The 15,423-nt window shown below is 49.4% G+C and overlaps 8 protein-coding genes across 8 annotated transcripts; 4 read left to right on the top strand and 4 right to left on the bottom strand.

The window, feature by feature from the left end:
- Positions 1 to 606: 606 nt before the first annotated feature.
- Positions 607 to 2,715, bottom strand: FMAN_00796 (uncharacterized protein; the record flags this gene model as incomplete). Its single annotated transcript, XM_041827553.1, has 2 exons — positions 607 to 2,411; positions 2,469 to 2,715. 2 exons carry the CDS (start codon positions 2,713 to 2,715, stop codon positions 607 to 609), a joined length of 2,052 nt encoding a protein of 683 aa, XP_041676129.1.
- Positions 2,716 to 3,510: 795 nt separating this feature from the next.
- Positions 3,511 to 4,197, top strand: FMAN_00795 (uncharacterized protein; the record flags this gene model as incomplete). The annotated part of the gene is made up of 1 exon (XM_041827542.1): positions 3,511 to 4,197. The coding sequence occupies one exon, from the start codon at positions 3,511 to 3,513 to the stop codon at positions 4,195 to 4,197; it is 687 nt and encodes a 228-aa protein (XP_041676128.1).
- A 517-nt stretch (positions 4,198 to 4,714) lies between these two features.
- FMAN_00794 (uncharacterized protein) lies at positions 4,715 to 5,454 on the top strand (the record flags this gene model as incomplete). Its single annotated transcript, XM_041827531.1, has 2 exons — positions 4,715 to 4,781; positions 4,838 to 5,454. The coding sequence occupies 2 exons, from the start codon at positions 4,715 to 4,717 to the stop codon at positions 5,452 to 5,454; spliced, it is 684 nt and encodes a 227-aa protein (XP_041676127.1).
- A 299-nt stretch (positions 5,455 to 5,753) lies between these two features.
- FMAN_00793 (uncharacterized protein) lies at positions 5,754 to 6,875 on the bottom strand (the record flags this gene model as incomplete). Its single annotated transcript, XM_041827520.1, has 1 exon — positions 5,754 to 6,875. One exon carries the CDS (start codon positions 6,873 to 6,875, stop codon positions 5,754 to 5,756), a length of 1,122 nt encoding a protein of 373 aa, XP_041676126.1.
- Positions 6,876 to 7,759: 884 nt separating this feature from the next.
- Positions 7,760 to 8,520, top strand: FMAN_00792 (putative riboflavin synthase, alpha chain; the record flags this gene model as incomplete). Its single annotated transcript, XM_041827509.1, has 2 exons — positions 7,760 to 7,790; positions 7,847 to 8,520. 2 exons carry the CDS (start codon positions 7,760 to 7,762, stop codon positions 8,518 to 8,520), a joined length of 705 nt encoding a protein of 234 aa, XP_041676125.1.
- A 225-nt stretch (positions 8,521 to 8,745) lies between these two features.
- FMAN_16013 (uncharacterized protein) lies at positions 8,746 to 10,491 on the bottom strand (the record flags this gene model as incomplete). The annotated part of the gene is made up of 1 exon (XM_041827497.1): positions 8,746 to 10,491. One exon carries the CDS (start codon positions 10,489 to 10,491, stop codon positions 8,746 to 8,748), a length of 1,746 nt encoding a protein of 581 aa, XP_041676124.1.
- A 946-nt stretch (positions 10,492 to 11,437) lies between these two features.
- On the top strand, positions 11,438 to 13,109 carry FMAN_00791 (putative phosphoacetylglucosamine mutase; the record flags this gene model as incomplete). The annotated part of the gene is made up of 2 exons (XM_041827486.1): positions 11,438 to 12,193; positions 12,252 to 13,109. The coding sequence occupies 2 exons, from the start codon at positions 11,438 to 11,440 to the stop codon at positions 13,107 to 13,109; spliced, it is 1,614 nt and encodes a 537-aa protein (XP_041676123.1).
- Positions 13,110 to 13,726: 617 nt separating this feature from the next.
- FMAN_00790 (putative hnRNP arginine N-methyltransferase) lies at positions 13,727 to 15,169 on the bottom strand (the record flags this gene model as incomplete). Its single annotated transcript, XM_041827475.1, has 6 exons — positions 13,727 to 14,205; positions 14,266 to 14,597; positions 14,744 to 14,853; positions 14,928 to 14,947; positions 15,018 to 15,031; positions 15,087 to 15,169. The coding sequence occupies 6 exons, from the start codon at positions 15,167 to 15,169 to the stop codon at positions 13,727 to 13,729; spliced, it is 1,038 nt and encodes a 345-aa protein (XP_041676122.1).
- Between the last annotated feature and the right edge of the window lie 254 nt (positions 15,170 to 15,423).

The following is a 15,423-nucleotide window of genomic DNA, read 5'->3' as shown; positions in this document are numbered from 1 at the left end:
AACACTTCTAACTGCCATGGCAACACAGAGTTACGCAACACGCTTTGAAAAGCCATTGTATCTAGCGGCCAGACACTCTTCTGTTAAACACAGAGACGTCGCCCGAACCACAATCGAGTGATATACGTAGATAAGTATGTTAAGATCCAGATGCAAGTATGTATATGACATCCCATGGTGTTCTCCCACTTCTCCACTTACACCACAGTCCATTCCTCACAAACCCACGTCCCAAAGAGCACGTATTGTGGGAGCGTTATCGACATACAGGTAGATAAAACCGTCACTGCCATGTGTGACCGTTGCGGCGCAATACGGTAACTGTTGGTTATGTACATCGTTGCACAACACCATCCCAAGGCGGCCAACAATTGCCTCGGTCGCATTTCCTTCGTAATGATCGCATGTATCGTTTCATCATGCTCGCAATATTCGATGAAAATCAGTGCTGATCACTTGGCTGCAATGGGCAGTCAGAAAATGGATAGGCAACATATCATAGTCCGTGATATTATCATTGTCAAAAGCACCCTAGTTTTATACGCCTGATATATGATAAATAAAGCACCTCATCTCTATCGCTTGTCCAATATCTTCAAACTTTGTTTACAGCTTCTCCAACAAAAGCTTGCTACCAGCATTACCAACAGGCTTGTCGCCCTTCTTCTTACCCTTCTTAGCTCCCTTAGGCGCAGTTTCCTGAGCCTCACGTGCCGCCCTCTGCTCAGCTGTCTCCTCTGTCGCGGCCTTCTCAAGAATCTTCTTATTCTTCTTGAGTGTTTTCTTGAGCGCATCAACCTCACTGAAGTCACGGGCCTCAAGGAGACCCACAACAACAAATGAGCCAGGGCCGGTGGCCCAGTCCATGATGTGTTCCTTGATGACGGGATAGAGAGTGTTGGAGAACTCCAGAGGAGGGTCTACAGGGATGATCATGCCAGCTGCTTTGTCATATTTGCCCCCTTGGATTAACGACTTGAGCATGCGAGCGCCGTGAGGTGTCTGTGAAATGTGGATCTGGGGTTGAAGGTCGTCTTCGGCTGGCTCCTGGCTGGGGTCACCGCTGGCTGACTGAGCAATGGCCTCAAGAGCAGCTTGCTTCTCACCAACTCCCGAGAGAAGGACGTCGGTAATGAACTGGCAGCCAAAAGCGGTCGCGGTCAGCTCAGTGGGTGCCTCTGCGATGGCGGTGATGAGCTGGGGAGAAACAGCAGTAATGAGCTCGTTGCGTCGAACGTCCTCATCTTTCTTGCTTGTTGTCTTCCGGATCTCGTGAACCTCCTTGAGAAGCTCGACATCAAATGATTGGCTAGAAGGAAAGAGACTCTTGGCTAATCCCTCGAAAAGATAAAGAATTGTTGACCTGGCAAAGGGGTTGTTGGCTGTTGCGACAACATTCTGGGCGATGTTCTCGCCCTCGCCAATGAGTTCGGGGAAGATGGTCTTGGCAGTGAGTTTGGTGTCATCGACCACGTCGTAGGCGGTAAGGAGGATAAGGTGGGCCCAAATATCACCGGACATAAGGAGGTAGGTGTCCTTATAAGTCTTGAGAATCTGCTTTCGGTCCTTTGAGGAGCCATGGGCAAGAAGCAGGCATGTGAGCTTGGCGCCATTACGAGTGAAAGCCATGTTCTTCAACAGATCTCCGCTGTCGTCGCCCTTGACCATCTCGAGGAACTCGGTAAATTCTTCCGTACCGACTTGGGTATTGGAGAAGTACTGGAACATGGCATCGTGGAGCATAGTGAAACCGGTCATCTTCTTGTTGACAAGAGAGCCAATCATGTCAACCAAACTCTTCATAATGGGGCTGCGCTTGCTGGGCTCGGCTTCCAGGATAGTCTTGAGGTCGGCAGTGGGCTCTGTGTCCTTGGTGAGCTCCTTGAGAGAAAACTCGGGACCGTACCACTCGCGGAGAAGAATGGCCTTTTGCTCCTTTGTCGCAACGCCTCGGTAAATGTCGTCGAGAATCCATGATGCCTCGGCGTGATTGATCATCTTTCGGACACGGCCGTAAAATTCGGGAATGATGATATCGCGGATCTCCTCATCGTTCTGGACAAGAAGCTTTCCGATCAAGAACTTGGCATATCGACTCTCAGCAAGCTGAGCATATGTACCCTTCAGCTCACGGGCAATCTGCTTCCTCTGCTCGGGTGAGGCGTATTTGATGGCGGTTTGAACAGCTCGCACAGCATCGTGCTTGAGGACGAAGTCCTTAATGCGACCCGTGATGATGGTGAATAGTTCGTCGACCAATGTCTGTCGCTCCTCCTTGGGAACGTGAGACTTTCGTCGCAGCCGTTCCCACAGCTTCTTTGTGCGTTGAACTTCGTCAGCAAGAGGCTTTGCGGCCTTGCGCTCCTGAGCGAGCTGCTTTTGTTTAGCATGGGATTCGCGCGAAGTTTGCCCTAGGAGAACAGTCAGCATTGGCCAGGCGCGAATGCGGTATCTACCAGATAACATACCTCGCTCAAAGTTCTTTCCATTTTGAGCACCATTCGAAGACTTCTGGGGAGTCTTTTCACTCAGTTCGGCACCACCATCCTCCTCATCTGAAATGTCGTCCATATCATCGTCCTCGGGCTCTTCAACGGGTTGCTTTCGGACCTTGGTCTCATCAAGTCGAGCCTTCTTGACTTTGGAATCAGTTTTGGCCTTGCCGCCAGGAGCGGACTTTCGCTTGTTGCCAACAGCTGCAGTTTTGGTAGCCATTGTCGTGAACTTGATGGATAGATGCAGAGTCGCAATTCAGTCCAGCAACTTTTTTTTCTTAGCGATAAGGTTAAACTCCCACTTGGCTAACTGATAAGAGCGGCCCCACTCTTCTGAATTCTTCAATGTAAGAGTCACGTGCCATTCTCTTATACCAGTAGTAAGAAGAACGCGCTTGAAATAAAGACACCTTGGTTTTGTTGTTATGTATTAACTGTTAGGCAAGTCCTAGTTGGCTTTCATGTTGGGCGTTTATATATTTGTTTTCACGAGTTTGTTGCCTGTAGTCTCTTTGAGCTGGACATATGATCTCTGTTGCGGTCTAGAAATAAATTACAGAGAGTAGCGCTAGGTGAAGTGTCTAACAACGACCATTAAACAATAGTAAGGTGACCACAATCAAAAGCAAATACAATAGCATTTGAAGAAATCTTTGGTATAAAAACCTTGGTCCAATTAACATGATAAATGGAAATTGGGTCCCCTAGATCGAAAATTACATATCCAAACTACAATTGATATACTGCCGAGTCCAGCCTTATATTAAACGCCGATTGACTGGAGCTCGTTCGTAGATTCCGGACTCCAAGGATATTCGGTGCCACAATGAACTTATTGCACAACAGGTATTGAAGTCCTGTGAGTTGCCACTGAAGTAGCCTCTGCATGTGAGGGGTGCATAAGTGCAATGCAGCACGTTCCCGGCTCCGGCATTGGTGATTTGAGTACGATCAACTTTCACTTTTCAGAGTCAACTGAAACCGAAAGATCTGGCTATCATCAATCACAGATGATATGGACTCCCCATCGATATCTCAGGTTGCCCCTAATCTGTTTGTTGGGAACGTTGCGAGCTCCATGAACCGTAATGTTCTTCGCCATCACAACATCACAGCAATAGTTTCCCCCCTGGACGGCCCATATTCGAAATGGGATAGCCCCAAAAACAGGCAAATAGTCCCCCAAGAGTGCCATCTATTTGTGCCTTGCCTTGATAATTCGACGATGGACATTCTCTGCTTATTAGACAACATCTGCGACTTTATCGACCTGCAACTAGATCGTCACGGCTCACTGCGCTCGCCATCTTATATTATGTCGGAAGAATCCGGCACTGACACGGCTTCTACCATCGAAAGCGAAGACTCTGCGCAAGAGCCGAACGTATTGATCCATTGTCGCCTTGGGATGTCCCGATCAGCATCCGTTGCGATAGCATATCTAATGCGGCAACGACAACTGGGTTTGGACGTCATCATCGCTGAAGTCAGCGCAAGGCGAAAGGTGAAGCCAAGAGTTAACTTTATGGACCAACTTCAAGTTTGGCAAGCTGTCGATTATCAACTATGGGAGGACAACCAGAAACGAATCCCCAAGGCACCTTATCAGAGTTACCTTGATGGCCGAGCTGTAAGACTGGCAGCAAAGGGATTAACGGGTAACGAGCCCATAGTCCCGCTTTGCGACTGGGATGAATACTGATCAGGCCGGCCGGTATCTCTAAGATCAATATGCAAGGAAACAGGAGCTTTGAGGTCATTGGTTAACGGATACTGCATCAAGTTTCACCTGGCGCATATGAATGTGGGGAACCTGAGCGCGACAGGAGGATTGATTGAAGCGTGATGAAGCGCGGAGATGAACAGGACAGAGTAATATACTGAAGTCCACAAGTACGTCCACGAGGTTCGTGACATCTCAGTGATATAAGTTCAGACCTTGTCTCCAGAAGTCATCGATTGAAGATGAGGTATATACTAGGTAGGTAGGTACTCGTTCAGTAAATGAGAAGTCAGAGTGTGAGCCGCCCGTAACTAACACGGACAGTAGAGCCTTAGAAATGCCGGGCGGTCAACTAGACACTAAACCTGTTCCGCATAACACCCCGCGGCCTGTAAACCTCCCCACTTCCATGAGGACTCTTAGGACTCTCGTCATTCGGCTCTATCAGAAGTAACATTTTACAGTTTATAAAGGCACCCAAAGACAACCCGTCAAAATGGGGCGAGAAGATCAAATCGAAGAGCGCGAAGTGCTCGAATCTATTTTCCCGGATGAAATCACAGGTACAAATCTGCTGCTGAAAACCCATGTTGTTTTCTTTGCCTAACCAGTGCTGTAGATATCTCTGAAACGGAGTTTAGAGTATCAGTTGCGTTAGACATTCCAGGCGAAGAAGATCAAGATCCTCCTACCATACTTCTCCAAGTGAGATATCCAGAAGATTATCCCGAAAAGCCGCCTCATCTCGACATCCTCGCTCCTCCAAATGCCACACCCCACGAACACTTCAACATTGCAGAAGACCGCGACCAGCTCCTTGCCAGTCTCGACGATACCATTCAAGAAAACCTCGGAATGGCCATGGTCTTTGCAATTGTATCAACATTAAAGGACAATGCTGAGCAGCTTGTCCAAGAGCGCAAGGACGTCATCACAAAGGCCCATGAGGAAGCTGCGCTGGCTGCTGAGGCAGAGGAGAACAAGAAATTTCACGGCACAGCTGTTACACCCGAGACATTTTTGAAGTGGCGGGAGGGTTTCTTGAAAGAGATGGAGGAGAAGAGGCAGCAGGAGGAAGAGGAGCGTCTCGCTGAGCTGAAGAAGGCGAAGACCAAGGAGCCCGCTCGCATGACTGGTAGACAGCTCTGGGAGAGGGGTCTTGCTGGTAAGGGTGAAGAGGAAGAGGACGACATGCCTGTCGAGGGTATCGAGAAACTTCAAGTTGAGGCCGCATAAGGTGGCATATAACAAGCATGCATTACTCGGAGTTTGGGCTTGGGAACTGATACAAAAAGACGAACAGCTTACTACAACTTGAGACGACGGATGTTGCCACGGATTTATATGGCCTTGAATGGCTACGAAAGGCATTGGGAGAACTAGTGCTGCCATGATGATATAGACTTGGGTCTGGGCCATCCAGTTTTAACTACAACTAGAGGCAACAAGGTTTCTTCTAGATATGCCCATTTTTTGTTCCTAAACGCCATACGTAATGCTCACATGTCCAATTTCTCTGTCCTTACTTAAAATCATCAACCTTGCATTTCAGCGTCTTCCTCTGCGCCATCACTGGCATCCTCCCAGTCATCTTCCTCACCATCAACTGGTTCACCAAGCTCCTTGTTGATCTCTGATAGCAATTCCTTGGCGTGCTCACCCAGGCGCTCATCTTCGTAATCCTGCTGTTGATACAGTTTCAAGCACTGCATAAGCCATTGACGCGATGACTTCCATGATCCTTTCCATTCCTCGCTGACCTTTGCTTCGTCGTTCCATGGCTTTGAGGCAGTAGTCTTGAGCTTTTCGCCTGTGATATATAGGCACCAACCACCCAAGTACCATGCCTCAACACTTGTGTCGTCATCAGTAACAAGTCGCTCCAGCACACTCAATGCCTCGTCTTCTAATTCGGTCTCCATCAACAAACGAGCAAGCGCAATTCTGGTGGGGAATTCGGGAACATCAGGGTGCTGAGGAGGGAGTTTCTGCCACAGCTCGAGACTTCTACGCAGAGCTGTCTGGGCTTCGTTGGCGCGATTCTGTGAGATTCTAACATTGGCCACTGTTTGCCATGTCTCTGGCGCAGCAGGGGCAAGAAGCATAGCCTCGGTGATAAGAGTCTCGCAACGTGACTCGGCATCAGGTTCCCATGACAGATCGGTCATGTACACCTCAGCCACAGCGCACAGGACTCCTCCGAGCTTGTTTTGCTTCTCTTGAAGGGCGGTCCTTTGCTCAGGGGTTGGCGATCGAAGCTCGCTCAGAACTGCGATCTGCTTTCGAAGAGCGGTAGCACCTCGCTCATACCATTGTACACTGTCGAGACCACCCTCCTCGCTAAGCTGTGCAAGTAGCAGGAACTTCTCAGGACCTCCACCAATCTTCTCATCTGCGGTACCGTCTTCGTCAAGAAAGACTGCGCGCTCAAACGCGGCTCGCGCCTCGTCAATGTCGCCAGACTCGACAAAAATTGTACCTAGAAGATTGGCAGCACTGAGCTCAAAGTCGCCGCCCTGGCCAGTAGCATCAAGAGCCTGCTGGGCAAGGGTGGCAGCCTCTTCTAATTTTCCGACCTCGAGTTGAGTTTGCGCATCAACAAGGAGTCTTGCGATGTCCGGATTTGTCTTTTTGGCGTCGGGTTTCGAAGGCGCCATAATGCTATGAGGCGGGGTGTGTGATTGATATGAGATATGTCGACGTTTCTAGAAAAAGGGAATGATGCAGTAGTATTATAGAAGGCCAGATGTGAGCCACGGTGAGATATCGGGGCGTGGGATCCAATCAAAAGGCGACTGTTGCAAGAAATATAATCGAGATATTGTGTTGGTAGCTAATGGACAGTCTTGTTCTGTCAGAAGCTTGTGCCTTGGTGTTGAGTGGGAAACTGAAAAATTTAGGCGGGTCTTATCGATAACAACCCATGAGGGTCGCCAGCCGTGAATCTTGGTTTTCGATTATTGTCTCTCTCTCTCTCTTCTTCTACTCCAGGTAAAAGTTGACCAATGGTGGCAAACTAAATACAATTTCCGTTTCATGTACCGGCCAGCTAGAGTAGGCTCTGCTGGCGTCTCACCATTTACACTGCTATCTTTCCCATTTTTCAAAGCCAGACACTTCTTTGAAAGCTGAGGGGCATATCTAGATGGACAGAATGCCACCCCACCTTGTAACATGGGAGATTGACACGAACCGTCATTAGTAGACAGATTGGCAAGTTTATTGAGCCAGATGATTAGGCAAACGGGCTCCTAAGGAACTACTTTACCACTCTAGCCACTGTGCTGAATACAGTTTTACGAAATCAGTGCTTGTGCGGTTATAGAGTATCAGAGCCCAAGGCTGTCCCGGTATTTCTTTCGGAGCCAGTGCGGGGCATTCGCGGGCCGCGGGGCAGAGTGGAATACCTAGGATCAGTACCCATCCGACTCATTAAGCATTTGTCATTGCTTGTTGTGACATGTAGGCTTTCCGATAACTTCGATATATAATCCTGCCTATTCAACATCACTGGCCCAGGCATCAAAGCACATATCTCATCATGTTCACCGGAATTGTTGAAGAAGTAGGAGGTCCGTTATATTCACGTTAATCTTCGATACTCACTCACTCACTCACTTGCTTCTAGTTGTCTCCAACCTCAACACCAACGACTCAACAGGAGGCACCTCTCTTACCATTTCCATTCCTTCTGGCTCAAAGCTCCTCTCAGACTGCCATGACGGCGACTCCATTTCTGTCAACGGCGTCTGCCTTACAGTCACATCTTTCACCCCCGAGGCTTTCACCATCGGCGTTGCCCCCGAGACTCTACGCATCACCAACTTAGGCGATCTCAAGCAGGACAGTAACGTCAACCTTGAGCGTGCTGTTCGGGCTGATACCCGTATGGGCGGCCACTTTGTTCAGGGCCACGTTGACACTACTGCGGAGATCCTCTCTGTTGAGAAAGATGGCAATGCCTTGACCTTCCGGTTCCAACCAGCCCGCAAGGATATGCTGCGGTACATTGTGTACAAGGGGTTTATCGCAATCGATGGCACAAGCTTGACTGTCACCAAGGTCAACGACGATGAAGCATGGTGGGAAGTTATGCTGATTGCGTACACCCAAGAGAGGGTCGTCGTGGCGCAGAAGAAAAAGGGTGACACTGTCAATGTTGAAGTTGATATGATGGCCAAGTATGCAGAGAAGTCTCTGGGCGGTGTTGTTGGCTCGGAACCAGGAGCTGCTGCCTCGTTTCCCTTCATTGAGAAGATCGTTGAAAGAATCGTGGCCCAGGGATTCGGCGGAAAGCCATGAGCGCAATAGACTTAATCATCAAAGGTTTATTCGTACTTCTCATAATCCTGGGTATCACTATGCTCGTGGATTCTATCGGCTTGTTACCACTGACACTCAAATGCAATTGCCTTGAAACACCGACCATTCCATCCTATTGGTACCGTCTGCCATTCACTATAATCAGAATATCTCTCCTTTCCCAATATCCGCACGCGTTTGTCTCCCCACGCGTATACAAAACTATTATGCATCACCCCAGACTTCTGCAATCTTGGTGCTCAAAGGCTTGGTAAACTTCTTTCGTCCGACGAGATGACTTGTCCGACTAAAGACCAGCTCGCGTTTGCGTTTCAGCCCCTGTTCGCCACTTCCGCAAGCCTCAAAGGCCTTGACAAAATCATACGGAGTTTTCCAACGCTTCTGAATTTCGAGCGCTCTTTCTCCCGTGATGCCCTTTGTGGTCATAAGCATTTTCAAAAATACGTCTCGCAGGGTTATAGACTCTGACTTGGATGCAAGGGACGAAAAGGCGGGATAAGTGATATACCAGTCTGGAGATATAGATTCTCTCAGGTGCTTCAACAGAGGAAGATAATTCTGAGATGTAAGAATTTTGGTAGGAATGACGTTGAGTGGTTTGCTCTCGTATGTCCGCTTCAGCATCGCTGTCATGCGAGCAAGATACCTGACTGTGTCGTCCATTTTTGCCGTCCTCTTCACAAAGTAGCCGTTGACGACCTGTGTGGAGGCAATGGCCGACCGGACGGCTTCGGCATATCTAGATGCTACTTCCGGGTCCATGGAAATCTCTTCGATGATGTAAATGACTTTCCTCACACCTGAACGCTGCAAGCGAAACTTTTGCTCGTGGAACCTACCATCCTTGATACTCCCAATCAGGTCATCAAGGCGTTTCCTTTCAACAATCCAGTCCAAAACGACCTCAGCGCCCTCGGCGCCTTGGGATATGAGCAGATTTGGGTCATGGCATTTCGCGATCCACTGGGCATCTCCGAGTTCCATACTTCGCATGATAGGTTTTGCGCCCAGTTTTGCTAGCTCCTCTTGCATATAATCGCGATCAGTCTTCGCTCTGACCTCGCGAACATCTAGTACTAAGTGTACTGTGAAGGACCCCGGAGGTAGTCGGATTGGTGTGAAATTTGGCAACGAATTGTCGGCTGATACTGTTGGGCCATCAGACACAATGTTTTGGTATTCAGAAGGGGCTTTCGCAGGTTCCGAAATTTCAATGGAAGGCGACCTAGGCCTACGATTGGATATTGGTTGACAATCTGGATTGACAGGCTGTGCTGAAGTCGGGTCTTTAGCTCTTCCATTCTCGGCCTGCCAGTGCTCCGTGTCTTTTATACGTTTCGCAACTTCCCATCCTTCGTCAGTCAAGGCGTATCTCCGTAGAGGCCGTCCTCTTTCGTAAACCAATTCCTTTTGCAGCAAAGTTTTCATCGAATTCCAGGCAGTGTAAAATTTGGTAGGGTCGCTAGGAACCGAGAAAGATGAGTCACAATGCGGTTGTGCAACTTCAATAAGTTCCGCCTTTGTCATCCCAACAGAAGAGTCTTCATCCAGCATAGAAAGGCCAACCACTAAAGCAAAGGCTCCAGAGCGTAAAGCAGGAACATATGCTTTAGGTTTCCGTGCCTTTTTGGCAGGCTTTGAAGAGCCCTCGCCATTGTCGACTCCAGAAACTGGTATCGCCTTACGAGACCTTGGGTGCGGGGGCATAGGCAGACCATTTTGTTCGCAGTGCTTCTTTAATTGCTGCTCAAGGCGTTCACAGAGTTTGGGGCCGAAACCTTTGAGTTGCTGCAACTGTGCAGGGTGTTCAAAGGTAATTGGACATGCTTTTAACGAATTATAAGCAGTTCTGTAAGTTGTAACGCCTTTCGAATTGCGTTCGCGCGCAAGATCGAGCCATTCTTTGACCCAAGCCAGCAGCTGCGGGTTGGCCGAATCGGCATCATCCATGCTGCCTACACCCTCTAGTTGCACAACTGAAGGCCTCAAAAGGGGTAATTCTTTAGGTATTCCAGAATTTGGCGATCAAAATTCAATACAAGACGAGCGGCAATCCGCCCAAATACGAGGTCGTCAATGTTGTCCTCGTCTCCGTATGTCGTGAGGATGACGCGTTGAGAGCTTCGCGTTGCCTGGAGTGGGTGTAGAGACTTGACACGAGATCACGTGCCTCTTTCGGTCATACATCAATGGGTCATTGGGCGGTGAGAGGTCTTCCGTAAGTTGAGGTGAGAGAAATGTACATGGATGCCCAAGGTGAACTCTTGGCCTGTAGGTAGTAACGTAGGTAGGTAGGCTGACGTGAGGCCCTGCGCCAAACAAAATTGTGGCGGGTAAGGCGCTGTGCGATGCACCCAATTAAACCAGGTACAACCGCCACCTGCGAACAGAATACAGCACCTAACGTACCTTAGCTCTGGGCATCGGGTGGGGCATACTGAGAGTTTTGTGTCTGTTTTTAGCACCTCATAGAAACCATTCGATTGAAGCGCTACCTACAAAATAGTATTTTTGACCGCCTGGAAGACTTCTCCATAGCCCCATCTCAAAGCCCGTTGCCTTCAAGCTAAGCTAAGCTAAAGCTCAACTCAGCTTGTGGGATGAAAGTGCAGTGGCTGGTTTGCATAAATAGGTACCTTAGTAGACAATGCACTGTAGACCCTTGCAGTAGGTACCGGTAAGCACTGTTACCTCATTTAGGTACCCCTCGTATGCTGAGGTGCCCTCTGGAAGGTCCCCCGCCAGCTCGTCACTGCGGAGGCCTCGATTTGTTTCAAAAGGGACTCTTGAGCTCCATCTTTCTCGTTTCCTCCCGCCTGCGTCTTGTCTTCTCTGGTCTTTCGTTCTTTCATCTCATATACTACACCATTAACCTTTCTCGCAAAGAACTCGTAGAATGTCTGACGAAAAGTTCCTCGCCGCTTCGGCAAAGCACCCTATTGTGCCTAACCATGTCTACAAATATGGCACTGCGGGGTTCCGTATGAAGGCCGATCTTCTTGATGGTGTTTCGTTCCGTGTCGGTCTGCTGTCTGGTCTTCGAAGCCGTAAGCTCAATGGCCAGGCCATTGGTGTCATGATCACTGCTAGCCACAACCCAGCCGTCGACAATGGTGTCAAGATCGTTGACCCCATGGGCGAGATGCTTGAACAGGAGTGGGAGACTTATGCTACCAAGCTCGTTAATTCTCCTTCTGATCAGGAGCTTCTCGACAATTACAAGGCTCTGGCTTCTCAGCTCAAGATCGATCTCTCCTCTCCTGGTCGCGTCGTCTATGGCCGTGACACTCGTCCTTCAGGCCACTCTCTCGTTGCTGCCCTCGCTGATGCTCTCGAGGCTACCAACACAGAGTACACAGACTACAAGATCCTCACCACCCCTCAGCTTCACTACCTGACCCGATGCGTCAACACCGAGGGCACCCCTAAGGCCTATGGCAAGGTTAGCGAGCAGGGTTACTACGAGAAAATGTCCGAGGCTTTTACTCGCGCTCTTCGAGGTCGCAAGCCCCAGGGACAGCTTATCGTGGATTGCGCCAACGGTGTTGGAGGTCCCAAGCTCTCTGAGTTCCTCAAGGTCTTGCCCCAAGGTACCATCGACATCAAGGTTGTCAACGATGATGTCCTCCGGCCTGAGGTTCTGAACCTTGATGTAAGTACACCTTAGATCTTCAGCTGCCAGTCGCAATAGCTAACATTTGTTCTCTTAGTCTGGCGCGGACTTCGTCAAGACGAAGCAGCGAGCCCCTCCCAGCCCGAAGCCCGTCCCCGGCGCCCGATGCTGCTCTCTCGATGGTGACGCCGATCGTCTGATTTACTACTGGGTCGATCCCGAGACAGGCTTCTTCATGCTTGATGGCGATCGTATTTCTTCTCTCAATGCCTCTTTTATTGGTGACCTCGTTCGATCTGCCGGTCTTGCTGATGACCTCCGCATTGGCGTTGTTCAGACCGCATATGCCAACGGTGCCAGCACGAATTATATTGAGAAGCACCTTCAGCTTCCCGTCGTCTTCACTCCTACTGGTGTGAAGCATTTGCACCACGCTGCCTGCCAATTCGACGTTGGTGTTTACTTCGAGGCTAATGGTCACGGCACTGTCGTCTTCTCTCAGGAGGCCATCCGTGCTTTCCGTGAGACCGAGCCTCAATCTCCTGCCCAGAAGGATGCTCTCGACACCCTCGCTGCCGTCAGCGACCTCATCAACCAGACCGTCGGCGATGCTATTTCTGATATGCTCATGGTTGAAGTCATTCTCGCCCACAAGGGCTGGACTCTCAAAGATTGGGCCATGACCTACAATGACCTCCCTAACCGTCTTGTTCGCGTTGAAGTTGGCAACAAGGACCTGTTCCAGACCACAGATGCTGAGCGCCGTCTCAGCCACCCTGTGGGTGCCCAGGATGAGATCGACCAATGTGTTAAGAAGTACACCAGTGCCCGATCCTTTGCTAGAGCCAGTGGTACTGAGAACGCGTGCCGTGTCTATGCTGAGGCTGCTACTCGCTCCGAGGCTGATGAACTCGCTAACAAGGTCGCTCAAATCGTCAAGCAATTTGGTTCCTAAGTATACCCTGGTTAGGTGAAAATGGAATCGCATAAAATAACGCGGGGATAAAAGGAGAGACGTACCCAACATAGTACACGTGGGGGAGTGAGTGTCTACAAAGAAGTAAGGAAAGGAAACAAGCAAGGTTTCTCAAAAATGGGTTATCAAGCCCAGGCCAGGATTAGCCGCAGGACGAGGAGCGCGATGCTCAGTCCAATTTAACGATGAATGAAATCTCATTGCTTTATCGGTCAATAGATGGTCTTGCTATTGCAGTTTCACATAGTCAATGAGATCACACAGGGTTAGGACGAAAGACTAGATATTAAACCAAAAGATCTTTTGACTAGGTAACTCCGGAGTGCTGTTTTTGTGGTATCACTCATAACGGGTCGTCAACTCACTACGCCATCCCTCGCGATTATGTCGTTTTCTCTCTCTTATGTTTGTATCTAGCAGCAATGTTTACCCCGTGTAAGATGCAAGACGCCGTCCCCCTTATACACAGATCCCAAGTTCCCGCAAGTGTCTATCTCCTTGCTCCCTGTGTCTCCTTTTTAACCCTTGGATGTCTTTTTTTTTACTTCTCGTGTCATCATTAGCAAGAAATCGGCACTGTCTTATATAGAAGCCTTTTAGCACATGCGGTACTCAAGCGCACCCTTGGAGGCACGGTTAGCATCTTCGGTTTCCAACTCGTAGGAGATCTTGATGTCAAGATCGCGTCTGTTCTTGGAGTTGGGTCGGACATCAAGGTTGAGAGCAATCTGCTCGCCGTGCTGGACGGTGAGAACATCCTCGAAGTAGAAGACGGTCTGCTTCCAGTGGGTGTACTTGGTATGTGGGCCAGTGGAGAAGCGGATGGGCTTGTGGCAGGCGGTGAAGTCGATATCGAACCACGAGACCAGGGCGTGGACGAAGTCATCGCGGGTAACGGAGAGCTTGAAGGGAACATTGAAAGCCAAATCATCCGTGGTGCACTTGTAAAGATCGAGCGTGAGGACGGCAGTGGGCTCGGTGACAGCGGCCTTGACCTCGACGGTATCAACGAGGGGCTCGGAGAGAGCAGTGGCCTTGAGGGGGGTGTAGTCGAAGCCATAAACATCGTTCCAGACTAAGACGGTGTTAGCAAGTAAACTTATGAGCCGAGAGTCAAAGCACGGCAGTCACTTACACTCAATCTTGTCCTCCTTGTAATCGCCGTCCTCAATACCAGCGAAGAAGATAGTGGCCTTGTCGGGGAAGATCAAGCCATCCTTCTGGAGATAAGTGTCTCGGGCATAAAGAACGGTGTCGAGCATGGACTCGTATAGAAGGAAGTAGCCCATCCACTCTGAGATGATGATATCAACCTTGGGGAAAGGCAACTCGACCTCCTCCATCTTGCCTTGGAGAAGGGTGATCTTGTCGGAAAGACCGTTAACCTTGACGATCTCACGGGCCTTGAAGATGATTGTGGACATATCCACACCAATAACATGTTTGGCGCCAGCCTTGGCCGCGAACCTGTGAATAATTTCCGTCAATTCGAGTTCATTTGATGTTTCGTCGGGTCATAGAGAACATGGCATGTCGCAAAGGTGCGAAGTGCTATGGTTCCCCAAGCGCGGGGCATAACGAGGGGCTTTTGGAGGGTCTCGTTGCGCACGTACATTGAGAGAATGGCCGTACCACAGCCAACATCAAGAACCACCTTGTCCTTGAAAATGTGCTTGTTTTGCATAATGGCGTTCATGTACGATCGTGTGCGGACCTCATCTTTCTGCAGTTGTAGAGAACCTGGTCAGCCAGTGCTCGTACAGCAGCGCAAGGACAGTGGGGAGGGGAGCTACATACCAACATCTCCTCGTGGATACCTATCGCAGAGGAGCAATATGTCAGTTCTATTCTTCCAAATGGTTATGGAGCTTCAGTGGTTGTTCGTACCATGGTGATCATAGCTAAATCGGCGCAGTTAGTATACAATGATTCTCTTGTAGAGCTGGGCGAACTGACCTCTTGAAGTAATGCTGCTCGCTATGCTCCATAGAGTTCATCTTTTGCTCAGCAATCTCGACATCCATCTTATCGCCGCTCATTTTGAAGAATTATTGAGTGTAACGGAGGTTTAAAATTGTTGAATCCTGTTTTTTGGGTGATGGAGAGAAGAAGAAAAGGCAGAGGAAAAAAGATTGAGTCGCAAAACGGAACAATACAGATTTGGCGGGCGAGACGGGGAACCACAGACCAATGCGATTTTGCTAGTTCGGGCAGAAAATAATTTATCGCCGTCACCGCCCGATTTTTTAAAGGCGGCAAAGGGACCCTTTTTTCCAACGCCATCTGCCTTTTC

The sequence above is a fragment of the Fusarium mangiferae genome, assembly GCF_900044065.1.
Source record: "Fusarium mangiferae strain MRC7560 genome assembly, contig: FMAN_scaffold001, whole genome shotgun sequence".
NCBI classification, from domain to species: Eukaryota; Fungi; Ascomycota; class Sordariomycetes; order Hypocreales; family Nectriaceae; genus Fusarium; species Fusarium mangiferae.
Note: the sequence above shows the minus strand (reverse complement) of the source record. Positions and strands in the feature narration are given on the sequence as shown.